Genomic DNA, 23,117 nt, shown 5'->3' with positions numbered 1-23,117 from the left:
ACAATATAAACTTGTGTAATTCTCAGATTTTATAGTCTATGGGGCACTGCATTAGTAGCTGTTCGACTGGAACAGGGGCTGCATAAATAACTCAAATAAAATCGTCAAAAGAATATCAAATTACTTTTGATAGTCAACACATCCTTTGAGAGAGAATGTGGCTGGAGAGTGCGCTCACATTGTAGCGAACCACAGTGTTTTAATGTAATGACGTAAACGCTCCCCGAGGTCACATGATTTCAGATTATAACGCTGCAACTGTGAGTCTCCTATTGAAGAGAAGTGAAGTGAGAGCTCATACTTTCCCGCACCGGCGAATGTGTCTTTGAAAGGTATGTTGGCTGCATTCACCTTAGGTGCTGGGGACATTATATACATTAAACTTGAAACATATAAGGGGGCAGTTGCGATGTAAACTGAATACATGTTTGAAAATGTGAATCACGATCAAACCCATACCAATGAAACGTTATTGAGGAAAGGGGTTTGGTTTCGTTGTGAACGCGTACACGTACGTAGCCTATGTGGATGTATTTTTTTTCCTATTAAGTGTCACCAAGTATAATAATAAAATGTAGTTCCTGAACGGTATACTGCCTATATTTTACATTAAAGTTAACAGAACATTCTACCACAGGCTATTTAATTCACTTGAATTATAGATAGCCTACAAATGACCGGCAAGTGGATGAGAACGCTCTATATAGATTAATGTAACACACAACCATTTTATATAATGTTACTATCACGTTGTGTAAACATGTTGTAGCCTACATAAAACCATTTTTGTAGCCTAAAATTACACAAGTGTTCGTCTCTATGGGTAACTTTCAAAGTTAACGATGAACGAGTGACATGATGGAGATTTTGTTCCTTGAGTAGACGCGTGACCATTCTTCACGTTGGCTAACTGCATTTGGAGACCCGGAGAAACGTGACGAGACAGAGAAAGCTAGATTTACTCTAAGCTTGAAAACAAGATTAACGCCTCTCAAGGTGCTCTTAACCTTCTCAGAGGGAGGGTGATAGAATTCTGTTTTTGTTGTCAGTCGTTTCACTTTACAATAAACAACTTTAAGCTTGTGGCTCGAATTATGAATTCAAATCGAATAGTAGGCCGACAGATAAGACAGTTCATGTTCGAGTCGTAGGGCCACTGTAGTTTATTAACGGTGCTTACATAGCTCAGTTATTAAAGTTGCAGCTGCATGTTTTGGTCTTAATCACTACTTCGAATTACATTTTTACCAGATAGAATGTCATTATTGTCCAACCAATAAAAAGGGTGACATTGTTATATCTCTCTATATTGAGATATTGTGCAGTGCAGGTCTGGATCAGGCATTTTCCTGCCTAAATTAGGTTCTGCATGTGTTTAGAAAAGTCTCTGACCCAGCACAGATAAACATACAGTCAGCTGAATTCTAACTCTGGGAGCCACTGAGCTTTCCATGGGTGATGGTCATCTGACATGACTTAACAACCTTCTGCTTTCTCCTTTAAAATACTGCAGTTACTGTCAAGCAGCAGAAACACTTTGCTACTCGTAGTTACATAAGCATGTACAGTACATTTCGTTTGTAGTGAGCACTAATCCACTTGAACAATGCTCTTTTGTTACCAAATAATGTCTTAACACAAGGGAAACAATGTTGTAAGCACCATTCAAATCTCTCTTTATCTGGAAATTGTTTTCTCAAAAATAATTGTAATGGAGAAATGCCAGAGGAGATAGGTCTGTGTCAAGGTGACTCTTCATCAGGCTAATGCATAACTCCTCAGACTTCACAGAATTTTCCATGCCATAACAGGAGGCTGATGGCAGAGGAGTTTGGGTGCAGGGCCTGTTGGTGGTTATGTAATAGTTGTTAAGGATCAGGGGTGATTTGACCTCCCAGTGTTTGTGTTCAGTTGGGTGGACGGGGGTTAGGGGTTCTGGGATCAGAGTCAGCGGTGCATGGCACCTATTTGTTGAAGGGGTGGCAGATGAGGAGAGTGTGAGAGAGACGGAGTGGAAGGGAGGGACAGAGGGGAGGGAAGGAGAGGGAGGGTGAAAGGAGGAAGAGAGCTGAGAGAGGCCCAGAGGACAGTCGTAGCCCCTCTGGTGAGCAGGTCAGGGCCAGAGGAGACATGGAGCTCTCAGGGGAGCCTCGTGGCCTCCACAGCTCTATGGATGAACAGCGGGAAGACCTCAAGTCCTCCTGGACTCTGGTGAGTTGACCTTTCTGACACCCCTCGTTGGGATGAGTCTGGTTCGAGTCTTTCTTCTGATGTTCACATTTTGGAATTTAGTTACAGTATTATGGTTGCTGTGACCTGCTTAATTTATGAGGCAGTTGTTATTTACCCGTGGTCTTTGCAGTTGGACTTAATGTGTACTGATAATGTCATATAAATGACTGCTTTCTCCTAATTATTATTTAGCAGAGATTGTCAACTCTGGCTTTTGAGATTAAGATTTGAAGCGTACTGGTATGCAGCACAAACAGAACGATTGTCTAAGGTTCTTAAGCATTCTTGATCTTGTTGTGGAGTTACGCTTCTTGTACTTCTTGTCCTACTTTTACTGTAATACAGGCCTATTGTATTATACAGGAGAGGACAGCTCCAATGGTAGAAATCAATGGTATTTGTGTGCATCTGTGTGTACTTGGGGTGTTTGTGAGCGCTTGTGTGCGATTGGATGTGTGTGTGAAAACATGCACGTGTGTGTATATGGGAGCCATACCAGGCCCTGTATTAGACCTGACATGGTCCCACATTATTGTTCTCCTCGACTATTGTTTCAGCAGGTCACCCAGCTACAGTGTGATACAGTGAATGGCCCCAAAAGCATCATCAGCAGCAAAACCCCGGTAAACAATAGATCTTTTTAAGTGGCCCTGTTACCGTTAGCTGTTGTTATAAGTGAACCCAGTGGACCTGTGTCCCTGTTTAGAACCAGGCCCCCCCGGCTGGAGCAGAGCTGTAATCTGTGGCCCGGGCCCATGACCACTGGTCTGCTGTTAAGTCCTTTGTCTCTGCACTGTGCAGGACAGCTGATACAGTCCAACTACATATTTGCTGAAGGTGTTGTTATCAACTGTACACAGTGGCATCAGGTTATTACAGTGTGCAGGCTATAACAGTTATCACAAATATGTTGTTAATAGGCAAGTACTATGACAATGATAAGGGGCATACTAAATATCATATAAACGTTTTATTACGTACAAAATATCTTAATTGAGCTCTGGGGAAAAAACATGTCGTCAAACAAACACATTTCTCCTAGTGGAATCAATACAATTGACTTGACTTGATGGCTTGGCAGTTGGAAATGTTGCTGTTTTGTGAGGTTTCTGTTTGGCTCAGTTTTTTCCCTTCAAGTCAACCCAGTCCTGAGTCAAATTAGTCACTTGCAAAAACTTTCAACAATACTTTTGTTTTCGTGGAAGCCCTTAATGGACTTGTACTTATGGAAATGCCGGACTATCCCTATTCACTAACTTCCTTAGAGGGACATAAATCAGATGAACACACAGACCTTCCTGGAGAAAGACACTGTTTCACTTCCCTCTAAAACCCACATTCACAGTCCGCTTTGTTTAGGTTACGAGATGATTAAGCTGTTTCTGCGGTCTGTAATAAACAGAAGAATCTAGGTCATAAAATCACACTGTATGTCTGACCCCTGTACAGTAGTACCACAGAGTACCCCTCCTATGGGTGTCCTCTGCCTCCCCCATGATTCCCATGTATGTGACAGCATACCATAGATGGACCAGGCCCTCAGACACAGCCCGAGTGGGGCCCTGTGGGAGATGTTGTGTAGAGCGAGGGAGTACTGGGAAGCCAACAAGTTCCAGGAGGCCCAGGGCTCCTGGTCTCCAGCCCACCAGCAGGACAGTCTGCTGGGGTCTACAGAGCTGAGAGGCCGGGCCTGATTAGCCTGCTGCTGGTTCCAGATCCTGTAGAGGAAAATATAGGACAGAACCACTGGGTTTAGGGAGCAGTGCAGCTCTGCACTAGTACCGCATTCCTCCAGGAACAGGGTCGCTCCCTGTCCCAGTAATTTCAAAGCTATAGCTGCTTTCTATTCTAACCTCAGACTCCACATCAGATTCCACTAGCTTTGATCCCCCCACCCCCACCTTTATGCTGTTGTCCTGATGATTTATGTTTGCCTGTGCAAAAATCTTAAAGGTATGGTGAAGATATCTGTGTCGTGTACAAACGATTGTTTACAGGATGGATTCAACATACGTTTTCACTTTTTGATTCTCAAACTAGACTCTAAAGTAGACACTTAATTGCATTGTGTTTTGCTTTGGGTGTGGTCGGCAGGTAGACACCATGAACTACATGGGCCAGCTGGCTGGCCAGGTGCTGGTGACAGTGAAGGAGCTGTACAAGGGGATCAACCAGGCCACGCTGTCCGGCTGCATCGACGTGGTGGTGGTCCGGCAGCAGGACGGAAGCTTCCAGTGCTCCCCCTTCCACGTGCGCTTCGGGAAACTGGGCGTGCTCCGCTCCAAGGAGAAAGTGGTGAGTGGGGCAGGTGGAGATGACGGGAGGAGAGGGAGGGGAGAAGGAGTGAGAGAGGGGAGGGAAGGGGAGAGGGGAATGGAACTGGTCACCGTGGCAACACATTTGCCCTACCCCGGCAAAAAACGATTGTGCCCTTGAGATAGTGAAGGGTGCAACACTGGACACCATAAGATTCTTCTAAATCTGCTGCAGAGTTTACAATGAAGGACACAATGCATTTTCCACTCATCCGAATCCTCAACCCAGACCTGCTCTACTCCACATATTCCATACTGGATGACAAGACAGCAACTTCCCTGTTGTCTCACTGCTCGTTTTCAAGGCTTACAGTCCTCTCTCTATTTATAGCTGGGTAGACTAACTCTGACACAGGCTCTGTTTAAATGACCTCAACTGATGGCAGAGTCAAAAACACACACGTTCTACACTGCTATTATGAACTCAGATACATTCTGAACTCTAAATAAAGAGTTTCACATGACTGTTGATGCTCTCTGCTCGTTTACTGTATATTCATCTACTGTAAATGTGGCGGTTTTCTTGTTTCTTGCTGTAGGTGTTTTTTTACATTTGTATGTAAATGTAAAATGTAAATGTAAAATGTTTTTTTGGGGACTGGTAAACCAAATGTACTAAGGTTCCCACGCCGGTGTGTAACTCTCGGAGGGTTAAAGGGATACGTGACCTGTCCTGTATAGCCATCACAAAAGCAAAACAACACTTCACGCCGTATGCTGTCCTGTAAGGCTAAAGCTCTAGCTAATCCTGTGGCTCAACTGTTACTCATCAAGGATGGGACCTACAGCTGGTGTTTGGCCCATCTCCTTTCACTACCTTGTTCACATGTGGTTTACCTGTGGCCCACTTGTAATGAAGCATCATTGTGCACTGTGATTGTGCAGACTGAGGTCAAAGTGAGGCCACATGAGCACCTGTTCTCTGGTACCTGCAGATTGACATTGAGATCAATGGGGAACCGGTGGAGCTACACATGAAGCTAGGAGACAATGGAGAGGCCTTCTTTGTCCAGGAGACAGAGCAGCACAACGTGAGTGTTTTGAACTTCATACAACAACTAGTTCGATCAATGTGTAAAAACAATCAACGAAAAATAATAGATAAATGAGCTATTTAGAGCTGTAGTTACTGTTTGTTGACAGTTATTCTGTTGTTGTCTTACCCAGGAGATCATCCCGGCCCACCTCGCCACCTCACCTATCCCCACAGAAGAGGTTCTGTCCTGGAGCCGGGAGTCCAAAGCCGGGGGGTCGGGTCTGGAGAACGGGACGCCTCACGTTCCCGAGGACCCCGTCTCAGCCCTGACCCAGCCCAGCAACTCCGCCGGTGCCGGGAAGAAGAAGAAGAGGCGCCGGAGGAAGCACAAAGCCGACGCCCGCAAAGAGGAGCATGCCCCCGGGGCCGCCGCAGGGGAGGAGGCCTTTGAGCTCAGCTCCGACGAGGAGCACGTCACACACAACGGCAGGTGTGTGTGGGCCTCACTCAACACTCCATGGGACTTAAGTGGGACCTAAGTTCATGAACATAATCTAAACAACCTGTCTAATACATAAACCTCTCTGCCCTCAGGAGTTCCACAGTGAAGGACCCTGCAGAGCCCCGGCAGCACACCTCCCTCCACTCCCTGGACAGCTACCCCTTCTCTGACGGAGACTGGGCTCACCCTGACAGGTAGCCATCGACTCAGTGTCAACACGCATTGTGCAAACTAACATTAACATACACAAAACAGATTGGATCATGAGCTAACCGTCATGACAAATGCAAATTTGTCTTCCACTAAACAAATCCAGTGATTATACCAGGTGAAGTGGAGGAAGAAAAGTGTTTTTTAAATATTCTCAGCTTGACCTCATGGTAGCTGTTCTTTCGCTATGTTTTTCTTGTTTATTGGTTGTTTCGATTCCTGTTAGTTAGGTCATGTGTTAGCAACCACTAGTCTTCTTGTGGTCTGCACTAAAAGGATGGTTGGAACTTGACTCTAGACTGGCTGTGTTTGTTTGTTTTGACTGCTGCAGAGACCTCTCAGAACCCCAGTCTCCTAAAAGTGACTCAGAACTCATGGTGAAGTCGACAGAGAGCATGCTCAGATCTGAGTCCCACATGCAATGGTCCTGGGGAGAGTTCCCAGAATCCACCAGGGTAAGGCCTACCCCCCCCCCCCCCCCCCCCCATTGAATGATTTCATTAGTTTATTGACATCATTCTTTCTACCCATGTGTCCAGGTCAGCAAGAAAGAGAGATCCGATCTACCTAAGACAGTGACCATCACCCCATCTGAGAGCACCCACTTCCGTGTCATTCTTAGCTCGGAGGCCATGGAAGCTGGGGTGAAGGACATGCAGACCTCCATGGATCCGGTCTGCACTATCGTCAAACCAGAACCCCGCACACCTAAAGCGGACCGGCACAACGCCAACAACAACTTTCCCAGCCCTGTATCTGAACCCAGCCGGGCCCTAATCAACCCCTTTGAGCCGGACCTCACAAAACCTGAACCCAACACGACATCTCTCACGACGGAGCCGTGCTACTCCAAAACAGACCCCTATCCCCCCAAGCCGGATGTGTACCCCCAAAAAGCAGAGCCCTCTTCCCCCAAACCTGACCTCAGTGTCCCCAAGTCTGATGTCTGTCCCCCCAAACTGGAGCGCAGGACCCGTTGGACGTCCTCCCCCCCCAGTGTGTCTGCGTCCAGCCGGAGAGACAGTGCCGGTGAGAATGGGACTGCCGCGGCCAGTCACAAGGGTACCAGAAACCCCGACACCAGACCCTGCTCCGGGGCAGACTCGCCTTCCAAGAGAAGAGGTACTAAAGTCTCCACACCGGCTCTCTGTCTAGCAATGATGGGAGGATCGTTTTTCATGTATTCATAATGTATGGCGTTTATGTAGCTTATTGTCCATCTCACTTGTAGCGAGCATAAATGACTTGAATACTTTTGGGATGTGCTTTTCTAGAAGTACAGTATAGCACTGCGTGATTTGGGACGGCTCCCTAAATAACAAGGCTAGTATTTGTTTAGAGGAAACATCTTTCTAATGAGTATGTACTGAGTATGTACTTAGTAGCGCTGTGAAGCGCTACACCCAGACAGGGTGGTTTTAGTGCTGTGTGTCTGGGAGAGCTGACAGGAAGGAAGTGGTTTTCTTAGTCAGCTCAGGGAAGTTTCACCCGAACCAGTGAATGTGCCGTGCATGTGGCCATGCAGAGGTTCTCATGAAGAGGAGGAAGTGAAAAAAGCTTTTTGTGATAGTGCTGACCTGGTTGTGGTCAGGGCAGGTGTGATCTCTTCCTCTGTGTGACCAAGGAGTGAGGAAGAGAAGCCAGCACCAGGGACCTGAGGACATCTACCTGGACGACCTGAGCGCGCTTGAGCCTGATGTTGTGGCACGCTACTTCCCAAAGAGGTAATGACCCATGACTAAAGCTGAGCCCTGACCCTTCACTGGTTGAATGGAACCAAACCGTGAACCTTCTTATATTCATCATTCACACACAAACATACGCCACACCATTTTATTGTCTGTGGGAGAAGAGAGGACCAATTCTATTTCATTACGGTTAGTTTGATTTCATCAAATCCGTGGTTGTGTGTGTCTTCCAGCGAGTCCGAGCAGGTTCCTCAGGACTGGGTGGAGGTGGACAGGCGTTCGGGCTCCCAGTCGCCTCATTCTGTGGGGAGCGCGGCAGCCGACAGTGGGACAGAGTGTCTGTCGGACTCCGCCGGTGACCTGCCCGACGTCACCGTATCTCTCTGTGGGGGTGTGGGAGAGAACACTGAGATCTCCAAAGGTGACCTGGACACATCCAGTCTGACATATATCAGGCTGCTGAACCAGTTAGAACTGGTTAAACTGTTACAGAATATCAGCATTACAAATTGGGGAAATAGATGAAGGACTGCATGGTGACAAGTTGACCCTGCTTGTCTTCCAGCCAGTGAGCTTCCCTAGACTTAATATGCATAGTATGTTTAATAATGATGTATATCAAGTGAGGGTGTGGTGATACATACTGTTGGAGATAAAGATGCTTCTCTGTTGCAGAGAGATTCATGGAGCACATCATCACATATCAGGAATTTGCTGAAAATCCAGCGATTATCGACAATCCTAATTTGGTAGTTAGAATCGCCAACCGGTGAGTCAAATTTAATAAAATATTGAATGATATTGACTCACATCACTACATCACACATGTATACACACAGTACAACTATTACTTCTGGTAAGCCTGCTTTGTATTATTTTACACGTTTGAACAGATATTACAACTGGACCTTGGCAGCTCCCTTGATACTAAGCATGCAGGCCTTCCAGAAGAACCTTCCCAAGGTACTGTAGACCTAGAAAATGTTTCCCTTTCTGTGTGCTCTCCTGCTTATGTATTGTTAATGCTGTCTCTCTGTGTGTGAATACTCATCCATAGTGAATGTGTGGTTTCCCAGGCGACTGAGGAGGCGTGGGTGAAGGAGAAGATGCCAAAGAAGTCTGGTCGCTGGTGGTTCTGGAGAAAGAGCAGTGTAAAGCAGGTGACTACAGGGGGGGGTTCAGGGCTGCCTTACAGGGTTGTATCTTGGGATGGGGAGTCAGACATCTGACTTTTTGAAAACTACTTTTAAGCAATTTCACAAGCAGATGGACTATTGTGCAAGTCACATGCAATGGGTGGGCAAAATAAACATTTTATTTTTCTGAAACTATATAATATAGTATATATTGTAGGTAATCTATTGGTTTCTAGCATCTCGAGGTGTACATTGCAGTATACTGTACAGTACAGTATACTGTATATTTTTCATCTATGTTCGCATGGAACTACATTTGTTTACATTTCCATTTCCTTTACCATAGGGAAATCAGACTATCCTTGTTTGAATGGAAATTATTCCTATCTGCTACTATCTGTATTAGTTTAGTTCACAATATACTTTCATATGTGGTCAATGTTGCAATGTATGGTGTTTTTACATAATAGTTGATTTGTTTGGTTCCTCTCCTCAGTCAGAGACTAAGATGGAGAGACAGGAGTCCCTTAGCAGAGAGAGCCCTGTTCCTCACCAGGCCCCTGCTACACAGTAAGTCAACAACCAATTCAACACAACCAGGGTTTATAAGAAGTTGGTTTCTTAATCAACAACCTTGTGAGCAGAAGTTTCAGATTCCCTTGGAGCGTGCACTACAAACAGCTGTGGCAGAATGCTAGCCTCAGAGCCCAATACCCACAGGCTCCCAGCTCTTTCAACCTCACTGCCTCATGATAAAAACATATACTAATCTGTTTTTTGTAGACTTTATAGTTATAGTTATATAGTTTATAGTCTTTTTTTTCTCAAGAAACAAAACAGTCAATCCACTACTGACTTCAATCCTGGCTAACCAATTCATCTTAATCACTGAGTGATTTGGAGAAGTTGGTTTCTTTACCATAATTCTGCATTCAGTTTCCCTTTCTCACACGCACTAGAGAAGAAAGTAGGTGTATTGGGACACTGCCCTCTAGTGGTCATACACCCACATGCAGGTTTATAGCTGTTATTCAAGCACAGATTGTGTCATAAATGTAGCTTTTCAGCACAATGTCTAGTGGGAAACAGTACAGTTCCATGACTTGACATCTCTGAGAGAAGTTGATGTTCGTACTGGTGTGGCGTCTGTGATGCAGGCAGAAAGCAGCCGACTCCTCCAGCGATGACGAGTCCAAAGAGCTCAACGCTGTGGCTCCTGCTTCTGCCCCGCCCTCGGCCCAGCCTCCAGCGGCTGCAGCCGGTTCACATTCCTACAGGAAGTCCCTCCGCCTCTCCTCCAACCAGATAGTAAGTCACACGCTCACACGTCTAACAAATCACAGTGCAGTCAGTCAGTTCCATTCCATTGAGCTCTACAAGACCAGATCTCCAGAATGTATTACTGCTTGATAGACATATATCTCTCTCTCTCTCTCTCTCTCTCTCTCTGATAGACCAGTCTGAAGCTGAGGGAGGGTCCGAACGACGTGACCTTCAGCATCACCACCCAGTACCAGGGCACCTGCCGCTGTGAGGGCACCATCTACCTGTGGAGCTGGGACGACAAGGTCATCATCTCCGACATCGACGGCACCATCACCAAGTAATGAGCACTCTCATCCTGTCCCTCTTTTTAAACACGCTGCTGGCAAAGCGTTTCGATTCAAACCCTTTTTTTAAACCAAGGGATTATTAGGAGGATTTATGTTAGGAATGAATGTCTTTGTGCTTTATAAAAAAACCTTTATAACATTGCATGCATGTCAGTCAAATCTTATTTAATTGAAAACTCATTAAATGAATCCCGTTTCTCTCCAGGTCTGATGTGTTTGGTCAGATTTTACCTCAGCTGGGTAAAGACTGGACCCACCCTGGCATCGCCAGACTCTACCACCTAGTGCACGAGTATGTCTCTATACTCTATAGTCAGTGGTCACACAAAATCAGTCATCTCAATAGAGATTCAGTCCAACTCATGTCTCTTTCTTTCCATCAATCTCTATCTCATTCACTCTGCCTGTTTCTCTCTTTTCCTCTCTCTGTCTCCTCCCCTCCCCTAACTCATTCTGTCTATGCCCCTCCCTCTCTCTCTCCCTTCTCTCCTTCTCAGGAATGGCTACAAGTTCCTATACTGTTCGGCCCGGGCCATTGGCATGGCAGACATGACCAGAGGGTACCTGCACTGGGTGAATGACAGGGGCACCATCCTCCCCAGGGGCCCTCTCATGCTGTGTCCCAGCAGTCTCTTCTCAGCCTTCCACAGGTCCCTCCAACACGCACACCCAGACTCCAGACACACTTTATTCGACGAGCACCCAGCTAATCGCTCAGCGGACATTTCTAATCCTCCATCTCTGCTTCTGTCTCTCTCAGAGAGGTTATAGAGAAGAAGCCGGAGAAATTTAAGATCGAGTGCCTCACGGATATTAAGAACCTCTTCCACCCCAACACACATCCCTTCTACGCTGCTTTTGGGAACAGAACTAATGTAAGTTTGATTCCAAACTCTTATTGTAACCTAAAAGTATGAATTTGATTTTGAATTTCTACAAAAAAATAACCCAATGGTACTACTTACATTTAGTCATTTAGCAGACGCTCTTATCCAGAGCGACTTACAGTAAGTACAGGGACATTCCCCCGAGGCAAGTAGGGTGAAATGCCTTGCCCAAGGACACAACGTCAGTTGGCATGACCGGGAATCGAACTGGCAACCTTCGGATTACTAGTCCGACTCCCTCACCGCTCAGCCACCTGACTCCCACCTCCCTCCTCCCTCCTACTTTGCTGGTTGTCTCAGGACGTGTTTGCATACAAGCAAGTGGGTGTCCCTGTATGTAGGATCTTCACCGTCAACCCTAAAGGAGAGCTCATCTTGGAGCAGACCAAGGGCAACAAAACCTCGTAAGACAGCCACAACCATCATTACTTTTATATCTCGGTACTCTACATGCAGTTAATGGGCTACCATTCCATGGCTACCACAACCACTGACCTACCCCCACATTGTGTCTCCAGGTACAGCCGACTGAGTGAGCTTGTGGAACACGTTTTCCCTCTCCGAAGCAAGGAACAGAACGCCAACTTCCTCTTCCCAGAATTCAGTTCCTTCTGCTTCTGGAGACAGCCAATCGCAGAGGTCGGTCTTGAGGAGCTGTGATCCAGCATGGCACATTTATACCTCTAGTATTACTTAAAATGAAGTGATAGCTAGCTATGCTGTGGGAAAGCCATTGTAGTGTGTATATTGTTGAAAACAGCACTTGAAATCAACATTGATATGTACCAATATATTTTTGTGATGTTTTTAATGGTGTTTTCCATAATTGATTGTACTGCCTTACTACCTGTATGAACAGTATATGTAATGACAAAATGTTGCATATGCTTTGTGCAATGCATAGCATTCCAAAGGCCCAATAGGTTTGAGAATATTTACTGATTAGACACCAGTAGAAGCTGTTTAACAGTACCTCTATTTACAGTAGGTTTACATTCCCAGGACAGCCTAAATGCACTTGATGCACTTGATTGATGATGTGCTGCTTACAGTATGTAGCATACTGTTGCTTTTAAAGGCCTTGCTGTATGAGTATATTATAGCTTTAACTACGGTAAGCTTTAGCACTGAGATGCTAGTAGAACTGCCACGTGTTTTAAATACAGACACTGTAGATAATATGCATGGATAGATAACATGTGGGATGACTCGGTATCATAGAATATGGCACTTTGAAGTTGTGAGTGTCTCGGCTGAAACTGTAGATGGCACACACACAGAACTGACCTTTCTGACAGATATGAGTTCATATGCACTTAAAGCACAATTGTTGGTTTTTGACAATTTCAGGTTTGATTTTGACGTTCTTGGTCTGATTTTCTTTTTTTGTAAGTTCACAATAACTGAAGTTGTAAAGATAATATTATATTAAGAAATATTGTTAGATCCCTGATTGAGCATCCTTTTGCTTTTGTATTTGATGGTGTTCAATGTTGTTGCCTCTCTGTACTGTAAAATATTTTGCCGTTCTTTCTATGAAAGTGATATTTTGTGTGTTGAGAACACATCAGATCTGTGCTTTAGGTAAAGAAGCAACTGCTTAAGGAGTGATGTATTTTAGTCTGATTACCCAGAATTAATCAATTTTTGTCTTTTATCTGAAATGCCTTTACTGCTGCTTCAAGTATTAAAGTTGGATAATTCTGGTTTTAGATAAACATGTATGTTTGGCTTGTCAATAATTAATGAAGTGTATGTTTGGGATGAATGTTTGTATAAAATAAATAAAATAATGAAACAAAAAACATTATTCTAAGATAATTCACGGTTATTGCAATTTGTTTTAAACTATTGAGTTTTCACATCCTTTATCAAATGTTGCATATGGATATCTTTGGCGAAGGTATTCAAAGAACAACTTAATTTCAACAGCAGATCTAATAAGATAATTAACAAATCAAGTTATGTAAAAACACAATGGTAAAACAATGACAAAACTACTCACATTAAGTACAGTACATTTTAAAAAAAACAATTCAAAGTTACTGAATATATTAATACTTCAATATAAAGGCAGGATGTGTTGGTTCTCCTTCTATAAAAGATATTAATGTTATTAAAAAAGATAATAAACACAATTTTTAACAGGTAGCTTTAAGCACAACATACAAAACAATATGTAAATGTATGATTCACTACTGTATATATTCCCAGAACTCAAAAGGATAATGCCAATCTGAACAATAGTTAAGAGTCTTGTCGTCATGGCAGGGAGGTCCTGGAGCTCCTGTTATCTGTGGGAGGGAGGAGGGTAGAGGAGGACGCCACTGAAAGTGGACAGAACCTCTGTGGACTCAGTGATGGCTAGTTTCCCAGCGGTCAGGACAAGCCCCAGCTTGTCCCCTCTCTTCAGGTTGAGCACGAGGCTCAGAGAGGCCGAGCCTCCACAGTCACATCTCCCCTCTTTGATTGGTCCAGGTCCGGCCAGATCTGCCCGATAACCTGCCGTGTCCAGCCTCTGGATGCTGCGATTGGACACCGAGAGGACGGCATCCACGTGTTCTCCTCTTTGGGCTGTCAGCACGGCACTGATCAGGTAGCGGCCCTCCACAGGAGCAGTGAAGATCCCTGAAAAGAAGGCGGTAAGATGGGGTGGGCGGGGAAGGATTAGATATTTTCAAGCTGACCAATGTATGCCAGAGGGGGGCAGTATAAGATACATTATTCTTGCAAGTAGTCAAACCAGAACATGACACCTTTGTACTATTATTGTTCTACCACTATCAGGCTATGATGGTAGCTGAATTCAATGAGAAAGAACAGTGTGAATTGTTTGTAGTTCACCCATGTGTGTGTCTACCTGTGTGGGTTAGAGAGTGATCCCAGTGCAGTACCAGTTACCTGTGTGAGGGTCGTAGTGTCTCCCATCATTGACAAGCACCTTGTTGAAGCGTATGATTCCAACCTCGCCAGGGAAAGACCGGATGTTCAGACCAGAGGAGAACGATACCCCCTCACCTGGCACACACATACACACACAATGGGTTACAATAGTTGACCCATGCTGTGGATGACCCTGTCCTACAGATAGCATTGTCTTCACCTACCTGAGGCCATGAATGGTTTATGGGTTTGTGGTCTCAGTGGAATGTGAGCTGTTGAGAGAAAGAGGCACAATTATTTTGCAGTGTCAGCATGAGGAGATCGACTGGTCTGTGATGGCACAGTACCAGACTGATGAGAGGAACACACCTGACAGCATCGGCACACTGGGCTTTACAGACACCGTTGAGATGGGTGGAGGAGCTGCAGAAAGGGGGAATCTCATGAGGCTTTGCCGACATGCAAACAGAAACACTGAACACAATTACATAAATGAATATGTATAGTGCTTCTATGAGCTCTATATCCCACTCCTCCTCTCCCGGCTCGGAGCTCCTACCCGGGGCTCCTGCGAAGCCCTTGAGGGGGGTCATGCTACCATCAGTCCCCTTGGGCAGCCTGGAGGAGGCCTTGGTTCCAGGGGGGCCTGCCTGCCCAGTCTCCATTACATGTGGCCCAGGGAGGGGGGAATCTAGGGGGCCCACCGGGCCCAGTTCTAGGTGGGGCTCCTTGGGTGGCACCCGGGGCTTGGACAATGTAGAGAGGACAGAATTTTTCACACCTACCCGAACACCTGTAAAAAGAGGAAGAATGAGAGATTAAAGGGTCGAGTCAGGTAAAGAGAAGAAAGAGGTCAGGAGAAAGAGTGAAGGTAGAAATGAAAAAGCAGGTGTCTGGAAGTTAGACGTGTTAACAAAACAGCTGGTTCTGGGACAGTTTTTGACTTGCACATGACTGAATGTGCACAATTGACCAAATGTCCCAACACCTCTCATCTCCATGGTAACTCCCAAGTCGAAGGGGGAATTCCCTTTTGACATGAAGGTGAAGGTGTTTGGGGGTTTTTAAGTTTCAGTGCTGTAGGAACTCTTCCAATTTTAATTACTTTTCGGTTTTCAATCCATGTGTCTTTTTCCGTCGTTTGTTGCCAATTTTGTACTCACAAACACGTTACTGCTGCACTAAAGCTATAGAAATGCCATTCAACAAAAATAAATGGATTAAAAAAACATTGCAAGGTGGATCAACCACTGTGTTATGCTAGTGCTAACTATAACCTGGTCTTTCACAGGAGGTCTGATGTCAGAGCTACATGAAAGACATACCAGCATAACGAGGCTTAGCCACATGTCCAGCTACCAGGCGGCCTCACCCCCACCCCAGGCACCGGAGGTCAGGCTCTATAAACGCCAGAGATCTCTGGGTAGTGTTATATAGCTGAGAAGGCAGGCCGGTGGGGCACTGTTAAACCTCCAGGGGGGGAGTCTGCCTCTGCCCACGTGTGCTGGCTCATTTAGAAAAGTGATGCCAACCTTAATACCAGGGAAAATGATCTGCACATGTGTGTCTGTGTGTGTGTGTACACAGTACATGACTAAATAAGTCAATAGTAAACAATTGCAGCTGGGGGCCTCTGTGTCTAGAAGCATTTGATAGAAAATGTAGCCATCCCAAAAAAGCCTAAAGTCTACATACACACACCCCTATCACCCCCCCCCCCCTCCCCCTTCAGACAACATGCAAGTCCCAGTGGGTCAGAAAAAAACACCTAGCTCTTCTCCCAGTTACATATCATATTATAGGCGCAGTGCAGTCATTTAGTACCACATGCAGAATTTATGAATCACTCCCAGACAAAAAGGACACTGCTGTGTCTTGAGAATGAATGCATTTATCCCCAGACTTTGGAACCAAAGTTGAGCTCGGAGAGAGCCAAACCGATCATCTTAAATACCTTAAATCTGTCGAGGGACCATACTGCCTTGCTCAGCAGGACAGGATGGAAGAACAGTGAGAAGGCACATGGAGGGTCCAACATAAAAAGAGGGAGACATGTTTTAAAGCAATTGGAAGTTGAAGTACGTCTGGTCCTAGCTGTGGGCCAGGCCCTGTGATGTCATGACCTGCAGCACTGATCCTGAATCAGATCCAATCTGTCCATTCAACGATGTAGTTCATTAGGACCTTCAGGGCTAAACTAACTTAAAAGTCTGCTTTCCTACTCGGAGACCTTCTCTGAATAGCAGCCTTGTTCTGTTGTGGTTATGAGGCCAGTAGGTCTGTCCTGCCACCCTCCAGCCAACCTTATCTCTCCCAGGTCACCGACCTGAGCAGTGTTGCCACTGAAGCAGACAAGGAGCCAGGAAAGCATGCTGACTTATCTCGCTGGTCCCTATAATGGGGTTCTGAAGTGCTGTCTAAAATAGTCTTTTAGTGACCCGAGACCACCTTGTCAAACAGAATGAAGAGGATGGGCTGTGACCAAGCGGAGGCACCTAGACACACACACAGACATGTCTCTCTCACAAACAGAGGAAGTGCCTCTTAAAGCTGCAGAGCTCTGCTTTGGCACAGATAGCATCTACAGGAAACGTGTCAGCTGGAGGAGGGAAATGACTAGGGAGCTCCGTTTTGAAGACATGTGTACCCACACACAGTACAGTACACACAGTGTACCCACACACACACAACTAAGTAGAAGATTCTCACAACTATTAGTGCTGTTTACACACAAACATTTAAAACACACACACATGTGCACACACAGGGAGCTGTCCTCCAGAGGGATTCTTGGACACAGTGTGAGCTCATTGGAAGCTTAGTAATGACTAATGGTTTGGGAAATTGCCCTACTTAAACCACACATTTGATAACCGAACAAAGGGCCTTTCTTTTAAGTAGGGTGACTAGGATGGAATTGTTAAATGTGCATTTCCTTTAGGGGTCAGATGGCTGATCGGTTAAGGAATCGTGCTATTTATTTAGTTTGGCCTCATCGATCAGAGGGTATGTGCCGTGACGACGTGCTGAGCATCTGGACATGTCTGACTGCTGTCTGTTTATTTAGAGAGAGAAGACTGAGCTGGACTGTGTTGGACCGATTCTACATAGCAGCAACAGAGGTGGGGAGGGATTGGAGGAGCTAACGAGAGTACAAGGAAGTGATGAGGAGATCAAGTCTCTCACTAGCTCCTAATCTGAACCCACTGAAACAGCCCAATTGATTCTGGCAAGTGGCTCATTGATAAGCCGATGACACGTCGGCCAGTAATGGACTCCCAACATGCAACACTTCCCAGACACTGCAGATGTGGAGATAGAGAACTGTGGGCAGGCAGACATCAGGGCAGGAGGAGCAGGGAGCCAAAGTGGTCTCGCAACACGCAGCCACGGTGACGTAGGATCCTATTCTGGAACATATGAATAATGCCCCTCCCTCCAAGCCTGCTACCCAAACATTTAAATTGACAGTAATGATTTAGACTCAGATTATTACTATGCTAGCTAAGTGAAGGGTGGGGTGCTGACATGTGTCAGTGTCTCCTTAGGCGTGCTCTGGACTGTGACATCTGTCTTCAAAGCCAGATGTGGAGCCTGATCACATGTTTTTTTTACACACATTCAGAACAGATCTGGGCACTAAGCCCAGAAGTGAGCAGTTTAGCCACCTGAATCTGAGGTTTCCTTCTCTGCTGGAACCTGAACCAGAGCACATCAGTCCAAACCATGCAGATTTTTGATTTGACTCATAACAAGCCAGTCCTAGAAGATAAAGAAAGGCCCTGTAAACCTTCCTTCTATCCTCTGTTGTGGAACTCTTACTGAGTCAGATTGGGTCGACTGGGCACCAGAACTGAGCTGTCCACAATCGTAATGTACCGTGAACGAGGATGTGTGGTTCTGCACTGACAGATGCACAAATGCACAGACCAACAAGGCCCATTTTCACAGAGACCCAAATAATTGCAGAGCGTGGAAATGCGTATTACCCTTGTGAATACTCAAATAAATGTTATGCACACACACACACACACACACAAACATAGTAATCCCTGAAAGCAAAAGCATTGCTCAACACACGCCGGGCCCATTAAAACAGGCATGTGTGTTCAATCATCCCTGCCTCCTCTGAGTCAGAAAGTAGAGGGAGTTTAAATATCCCACCCCCTACAACCCTTTTTCTCTCTCCCTCAGTCTTACACAGTAACATGTCCTCCATTTAACACATTCCAGTAGGGGCAATTTACACACAAAAGCAACCTGTAGCTACAAATGGTCTCCAGATGCTTCCAGGATGGTAATATTATTAACACTATGTGATCCCAAGACTTTGCTACTGGAGCTCCTGTGGATGATAAATCATGTTTATGTGTGATATGATGTGGCGGAGAGAGGGAGGGGGATGGTAGGGGACCCTTTAGGAACATATGGAAGATAGGTTACAGCTTTTGGCTATGGAATAATCATTTACTTTGAAGGAGAGTACAGGGAAGCTGGTCACCTGTTGTTTTACATTGAAGCTTTAAGTTTAACCCTTACCTGAGTTACCTGGAGGACTGCTGGTCAGGTCGTGAAGGTCCCTTGCCATGTCAGAGATGTGGTTCTGCAGGTGCTGGCAGGTTCCTTTCAGTCCTCTTACATCCAGGGCCTGAGCTCTCACAGTACGGTTCAGCTGGCCGATGCAGGTCCACAGTCCGGTCACGTGCTTGTTCAACCCATCCTTGATCCTCTGCAGGCTTCCTGAGATGGGATCCAGCTTACTGCACATGTTCTCAACATTGGCCACTCTGCTGTCCACACCAGCCACCTCTTTCTCCACTCCTTCGGCACTCTGCCTGCAGCGGTCGGCCTCGGCCCTCACCTCCCTGGCCAGCTCCTCCAGCCTACCCCTCAGCTCCTCACGCTGGGCAGTGTGAAGCCCCAGCAGGTCTCTTGACTCCTGGCGTGATCTTGTGCTGGCCTGGCTGCAGGTGGAGTTGATCTGATGGATCTCCCTGGCTTGCTGGCCGAGAGAGGATCCCAGGTCCGAAAGAGAGCCCTCCAGAGTCCCCACGAGTCGCCTCAGAACACGAAGCTCACCCTGTATGTCTGAGATGCCTGCACTGTGGTTCAGGAGACGGCCCTGCACAATCTCCTCCATGGCTCTGAAGCTATCTGATTGACCATTCAAACTGCTCTGCATGGCATCCAGGCTTGTCCTGCAGGTCTGGAGGTCCTGCTGAATGTTCAGCATGACAGCAGGATTTTCCTTAGAACACAACTGGTCCAGGGCTTGGAATCTGTCCTCCAGGCCTTGAACACTTGTCTTATAAGAGCTGACCTCCCGTTCCAGATTCTCTAGCCCCCGGGCCCCATTCAAGGGGCTGTTATCTTGGTTTGTCAAGAGGTTGGTGACCCTGCCCTCCATGGAGCTTAGCCTGTCCTCCAGGCTCTTCCTCAGGCCGGCAGACCTCTCCTCCCCCTCTCTTTTCAACTTCTGCTGGAGGGAGAGACAGCACCCCCCCGGGCTCCTCTCAGACGTGTTCAGACGGTTCTCCAGGACCTCTACACGGGTCAATAGGGGGTGGGGTGTCCGGGGGGAAGAGCTGAGCCCTTCCATTCTCTCTACACCGGCCCGGAGAGTCATCTGGTTCTCAGACAGCTTCTCCACCTCCCTTTTCAACTCCTCCATCCCAGGAGATCCTCCTCCGACTCCCATTTCTGAGCTGGGCAACTGGAGCTTGAGGTCCTGGATCTCCTTGCGAAGGTCGCCCTCCTTGGAGTCTAGGAGCTCAGTCAGGCTGAGGTAGTTGGTCTCTTGGCCCTCACACTGCTCCTGCACAGACATGATCTTGTAGTCACACGAGCTCTTTAGGTCTGCCATCTTGATCTCCATGCCCTCCATCAACTCATCCCTCAGGGCACGAAACTTCTCGTCCACGTATGCCAGCAGGGATGCGTCCTTGGCTTGTGGAGCAGGAGCGGGTGTGGCCTGATGACCCTGGGTGGCCTCCAGAAGCAACTGGAGCTGTCCATCATGCTGGTTGACTCTGCCCAGGAGGTCTTCCAGAGCGTTGCTCTTCACAGTGAGGGTGTCGGTGACCTGATTGATCTTGCTCATGACCTCGTCCATGCCCGTGTAGTCATGCTCCAGTGAGAGGCCCTGTAGGCTAATGCTCTGGGTCTCCCCGGCCCTCGCGCTGTCAGGCTGCCGCAGGTTGTTCAGCAGAGTGACCAGCATCTTACTGGCGTCCTCTTGGACGTCCACGCGCAGGTTGGAGGACATTGTTGTCATGGCAGCCTGCATATCCAGGACCGTCTGGGCAAGACGCTGAACCTCCTCTTCTAACTGCTGATTGGTCGGTCCACTTGTCCACTGGCCCCCAACTCCGCCCTGAGTGGTCTGACCCCCAGGCTGCCCCACACCCACCTGGCCCGTCTGCCCCGCCTCACTCCATGGATGGCCACTCTGCCCCCCTGATGATTGCTCTTGACCTACATGGGGGGAATCACATGGTATGGTTTGGTTGGCTGTATGGACTCTGTATGTCAATCACTTTATGTTTGCATGATAACATTTCATTACACGATAAGCAGTCAAAAATGATTAGAAGTCAAAAACAAACAGACAAAATATCTCCAAATGTCCATCCTACCATGTGTTGCAGGGATGCTTCCAGGAGAAGGAGGGGGGTGGGGCCATTGGCTCTGCTCTGTCTGACGGGGTGGCACGCCCTTTAGCTCTCTGCAGTCGTGTCCTTGGAAACCTGGACAGCACCTCCACTCCAGCTCTGTCACCAGTTTATAGGCAATCTTGTACATGGGCCGGAAGAGCGTCCTATACCTAGAGAGTGAACAAGCAATATAGTGTTTGACGAGAAGGCACTCTGTTTGTCCAGTCTCTTTTATATGTCCCTGTTGTCATAATTTTTTATCATAGATGCAAATGTCACTGGCTTCAGGAAGACAGATTATTACTGTCATTGAATTAAATGTTTATAAAGATTAGACAGTAGGCAACAACTAGACAATCAAGCCTTTATGCAAAAATGATCACAACACCATAATAAACAATATTATTGTCCAGCAAGCTTCTGCTTTTAATGGTCGTTCTTGGCTCAATGGGATCATTGTTTTGCTGTGCCGCAACTATGCTTGGGCAGTGAGTTCTCTAAGCAGAGCTGTGTAAACATTTGTATCCCAACAATAAAGATACGTTTATGACAACAAACCCCAGATGGGCATGCTAGTCAAACTTCTAATCAAAGACAAGCAGTTTTAGATTTTCCACCATTCACAACCAGTTACACAGTTTCTAAATAACTTCAGGACATATCTCACGGTTGCCTCCAAATGTGGGACCAAGATGAACACTGTAAAATAATGAGCTGTTTGACACAGGGTACAGAGCAGTGTGCCATTACTAACTGAGTCAAGAAGTTTTGACTGATAAGAGTGTATTTGTAGAATGGGCCTATTTCTCATGACTTCAACAGCCTTCATTCTGCTGTCTACATCAAATAACTCAATCACATTCACTTGTCCATCATAGACATCTAATCACCAAGAGATAATAGGTTGTAAATAGGCCTACACAATAATGAGATGATCTGAAAATGTGAACATAAATCACAAAGGAGATAGCGGTGAGCCCTTGGCACCTATCAAAGCACAATTCCTGCTCACCGTCGATCTGTGAGGTCTACAAGAACTCATTTTCCTTTAAGTTTTGTCCCAGTGAATCATGATAGAACAAAATGTAAGTTTTCAGCCAAATGTCGAAACGATATAGACCTAAAACCCGACCACTGCTCTAAAGACCTATTAAATTGTCACCCTCCACCCACAGCTGTCTCTCGGGAAACTTACATCACTTGTTGCGCACAGTTCTGCTGATGCATTGGGCACGGGGAGAACTCTGGTTGCACGTAACTTGCAGTGCCTCCGACTACTGAACAGCTCACGTTCTTATGCACAACATACGCACACCAATTTCTATAGAAAGGGAAATTTCATGATCATACAAAGGAAATAATATTGTATATTTAAACAGTTTTCATTAAATAGGCTGGACTATTTGGGTATAATTTATCATGTAATCCAAATGATAGAACAAAACATATACTTTACAGGATGAGTCTATATTTGGCTATGATTTAGCCAGAAAACAGATTAATGAATTGTTTACTTACTTATGTCTCTGCCTGTGTTCGGAGCCAGAATGCACGTTGCCGTGAAACATGTTGTATTTAGATGGTGTCCCGTTTATCAATGGCAAAGTGAGTGTGATATAAAATATCACACTTTTCAGTGTCAAGGTTTCGCTCTCCATTGTGTATAAAATAAATAACTTCAAAATGAAGAAACTGTCCCCAAATTGTGGAAATGAAGTTCAGAGTTTTAGTCGCTGTCTTGGAGCGCGCACGGCAGATGACTGTAAATGTTATCCAGGGGGTTGCCTGCGCCCCACGCAATGTGACGTTGAAGTTTTTGAACTACCTCCGAAAAGAGAAATGCGCTCCCTTACAAGCAGCGTATCAAGAAGAAACACTGTATACAGATGTACTCATTTGCTTCAGCTTTATCCAGAGGACGTTACCAACTTCAGTACGAAGCAGGCAAATGCATTTGATGACTGACATAAAACATCTGGGGTGACCAAAAAGCACTCCTCATGCTGGCAGTATCTTCAACTG

At 46.1% G+C, this 23,117-nt stretch overlaps 2 protein-coding genes across 3 annotated transcripts; one reads left to right on the top strand and one right to left on the bottom strand.

Annotated features, from left to right (window-relative positions):
- The first annotated feature begins 117 nt into the window (after positions 1-117).
- On the top strand, positions 118-12,416 carry LOC134035221 (phosphatidate phosphatase LPIN2-like). Its single transcript, XM_062480154.1, has 20 exons — positions 118-332; positions 4,327-4,527; positions 5,483-5,578; positions 5,715-6,013; positions 6,118-6,219; positions 6,567-6,690; positions 6,775-7,357; positions 7,860-7,959; positions 8,157-8,344; positions 8,599-8,692; positions 8,817-8,886; positions 9,000-9,083; positions 9,556-9,629; positions 10,217-10,367; positions 10,514-10,662; positions 10,878-10,964; positions 11,170-11,322; positions 11,433-11,547; positions 11,860-11,963; positions 12,078-12,416. Exons 2-20 carry the CDS (start codon positions 4,336-4,338, stop codon positions 12,217-12,219), a joined length of 2,907 nt encoding a protein of 968 aa, XP_062336138.1. The 5' UTR covers positions 118-332; positions 4,327-4,335; the 3' UTR covers positions 12,220-12,416.
- On the bottom strand, positions 12,317-23,042 carry emilin2b (elastin microfibril interfacer 2b). 2 transcript variants are annotated; one of them, XM_062480152.1, is made up of 9 exons: positions 22,614-23,042; positions 22,291-22,416; positions 21,078-21,265; positions 18,982-20,916; positions 15,002-15,235; positions 14,812-14,865; positions 14,667-14,714; positions 14,461-14,577; positions 12,317-14,187 (listed from the first exon to the last, which is right to left on the bottom strand). In XM_062480152.1, the coding sequence occupies exons 1-9, from the start codon at positions 22,751-22,753 to the stop codon at positions 13,850-13,852; spliced, it is 3,180 nt and encodes a 1,059-aa protein (XP_062336136.1). In that variant the 5' UTR covers positions 22,754-23,042; the 3' UTR covers positions 12,317-13,849. The 2 variants fall into 2 exon arrangements, with proteins under 2 accessions (XP_062336136.1, XP_062336137.1); XM_062480153.1 differs by having other exon boundaries at positions 18,991-20,916.
- Between the last annotated feature and the right edge of the window lie 75 nt (positions 23,043-23,117).

This window comes from Osmerus eperlanus, chromosome 15, assembly GCF_963692335.1.
Source record: "Osmerus eperlanus chromosome 15, fOsmEpe2.1, whole genome shotgun sequence".
Lineage (NCBI taxonomy): Eukaryota > Metazoa > Chordata > Actinopteri > Osmeriformes > Osmeridae > Osmerus > Osmerus eperlanus.
Note: the sequence above shows the minus strand (reverse complement) of the source record. Positions and strands in the feature narration are given on the sequence as shown.

Coding starts and splice junctions, on each gene's coding strand:
- LOC134035221 (XM_062480154.1), top strand. CDS start 4,336: ATGAACTACATGGGCCAGCTGGCTGGCCAGGTGCTGGTGACAGTGAAG. Junction 7,358..7,859: donor CTCGCCTTCCAAGAGAAGAG/GTACTAAAGTCT, acceptor TGTGTGACCAAG/GAGTGAGGAAGAGAAGCCAG. Junction 9,084..9,555: donor GAAAGAGCAGTGTAAAGCAG/GTGACTACAGGG, acceptor TCCTCTCCTCAG/TCAGAGACTAAGATGGAGAG.
- emilin2b (XM_062480152.1), bottom strand. CDS start 22,753: ATGGAGAGCGAAACCTTGACACTGAAAAGTGTGATATTTTATATCACA. Junction 21,266..22,290: donor AACTGTGCGCAACAAGTGAT/GTAAGTTTCCCG, acceptor TTCACTCTCTAG/GTATAGGACGCTCTTCCGGC. Junction 14,715..14,811: donor CAGTGTGCCGATGCTGTCAG/GTGTGTTCCTCT, acceptor TTCTCTCAACAG/CTCACATTCCACTGAGACCA.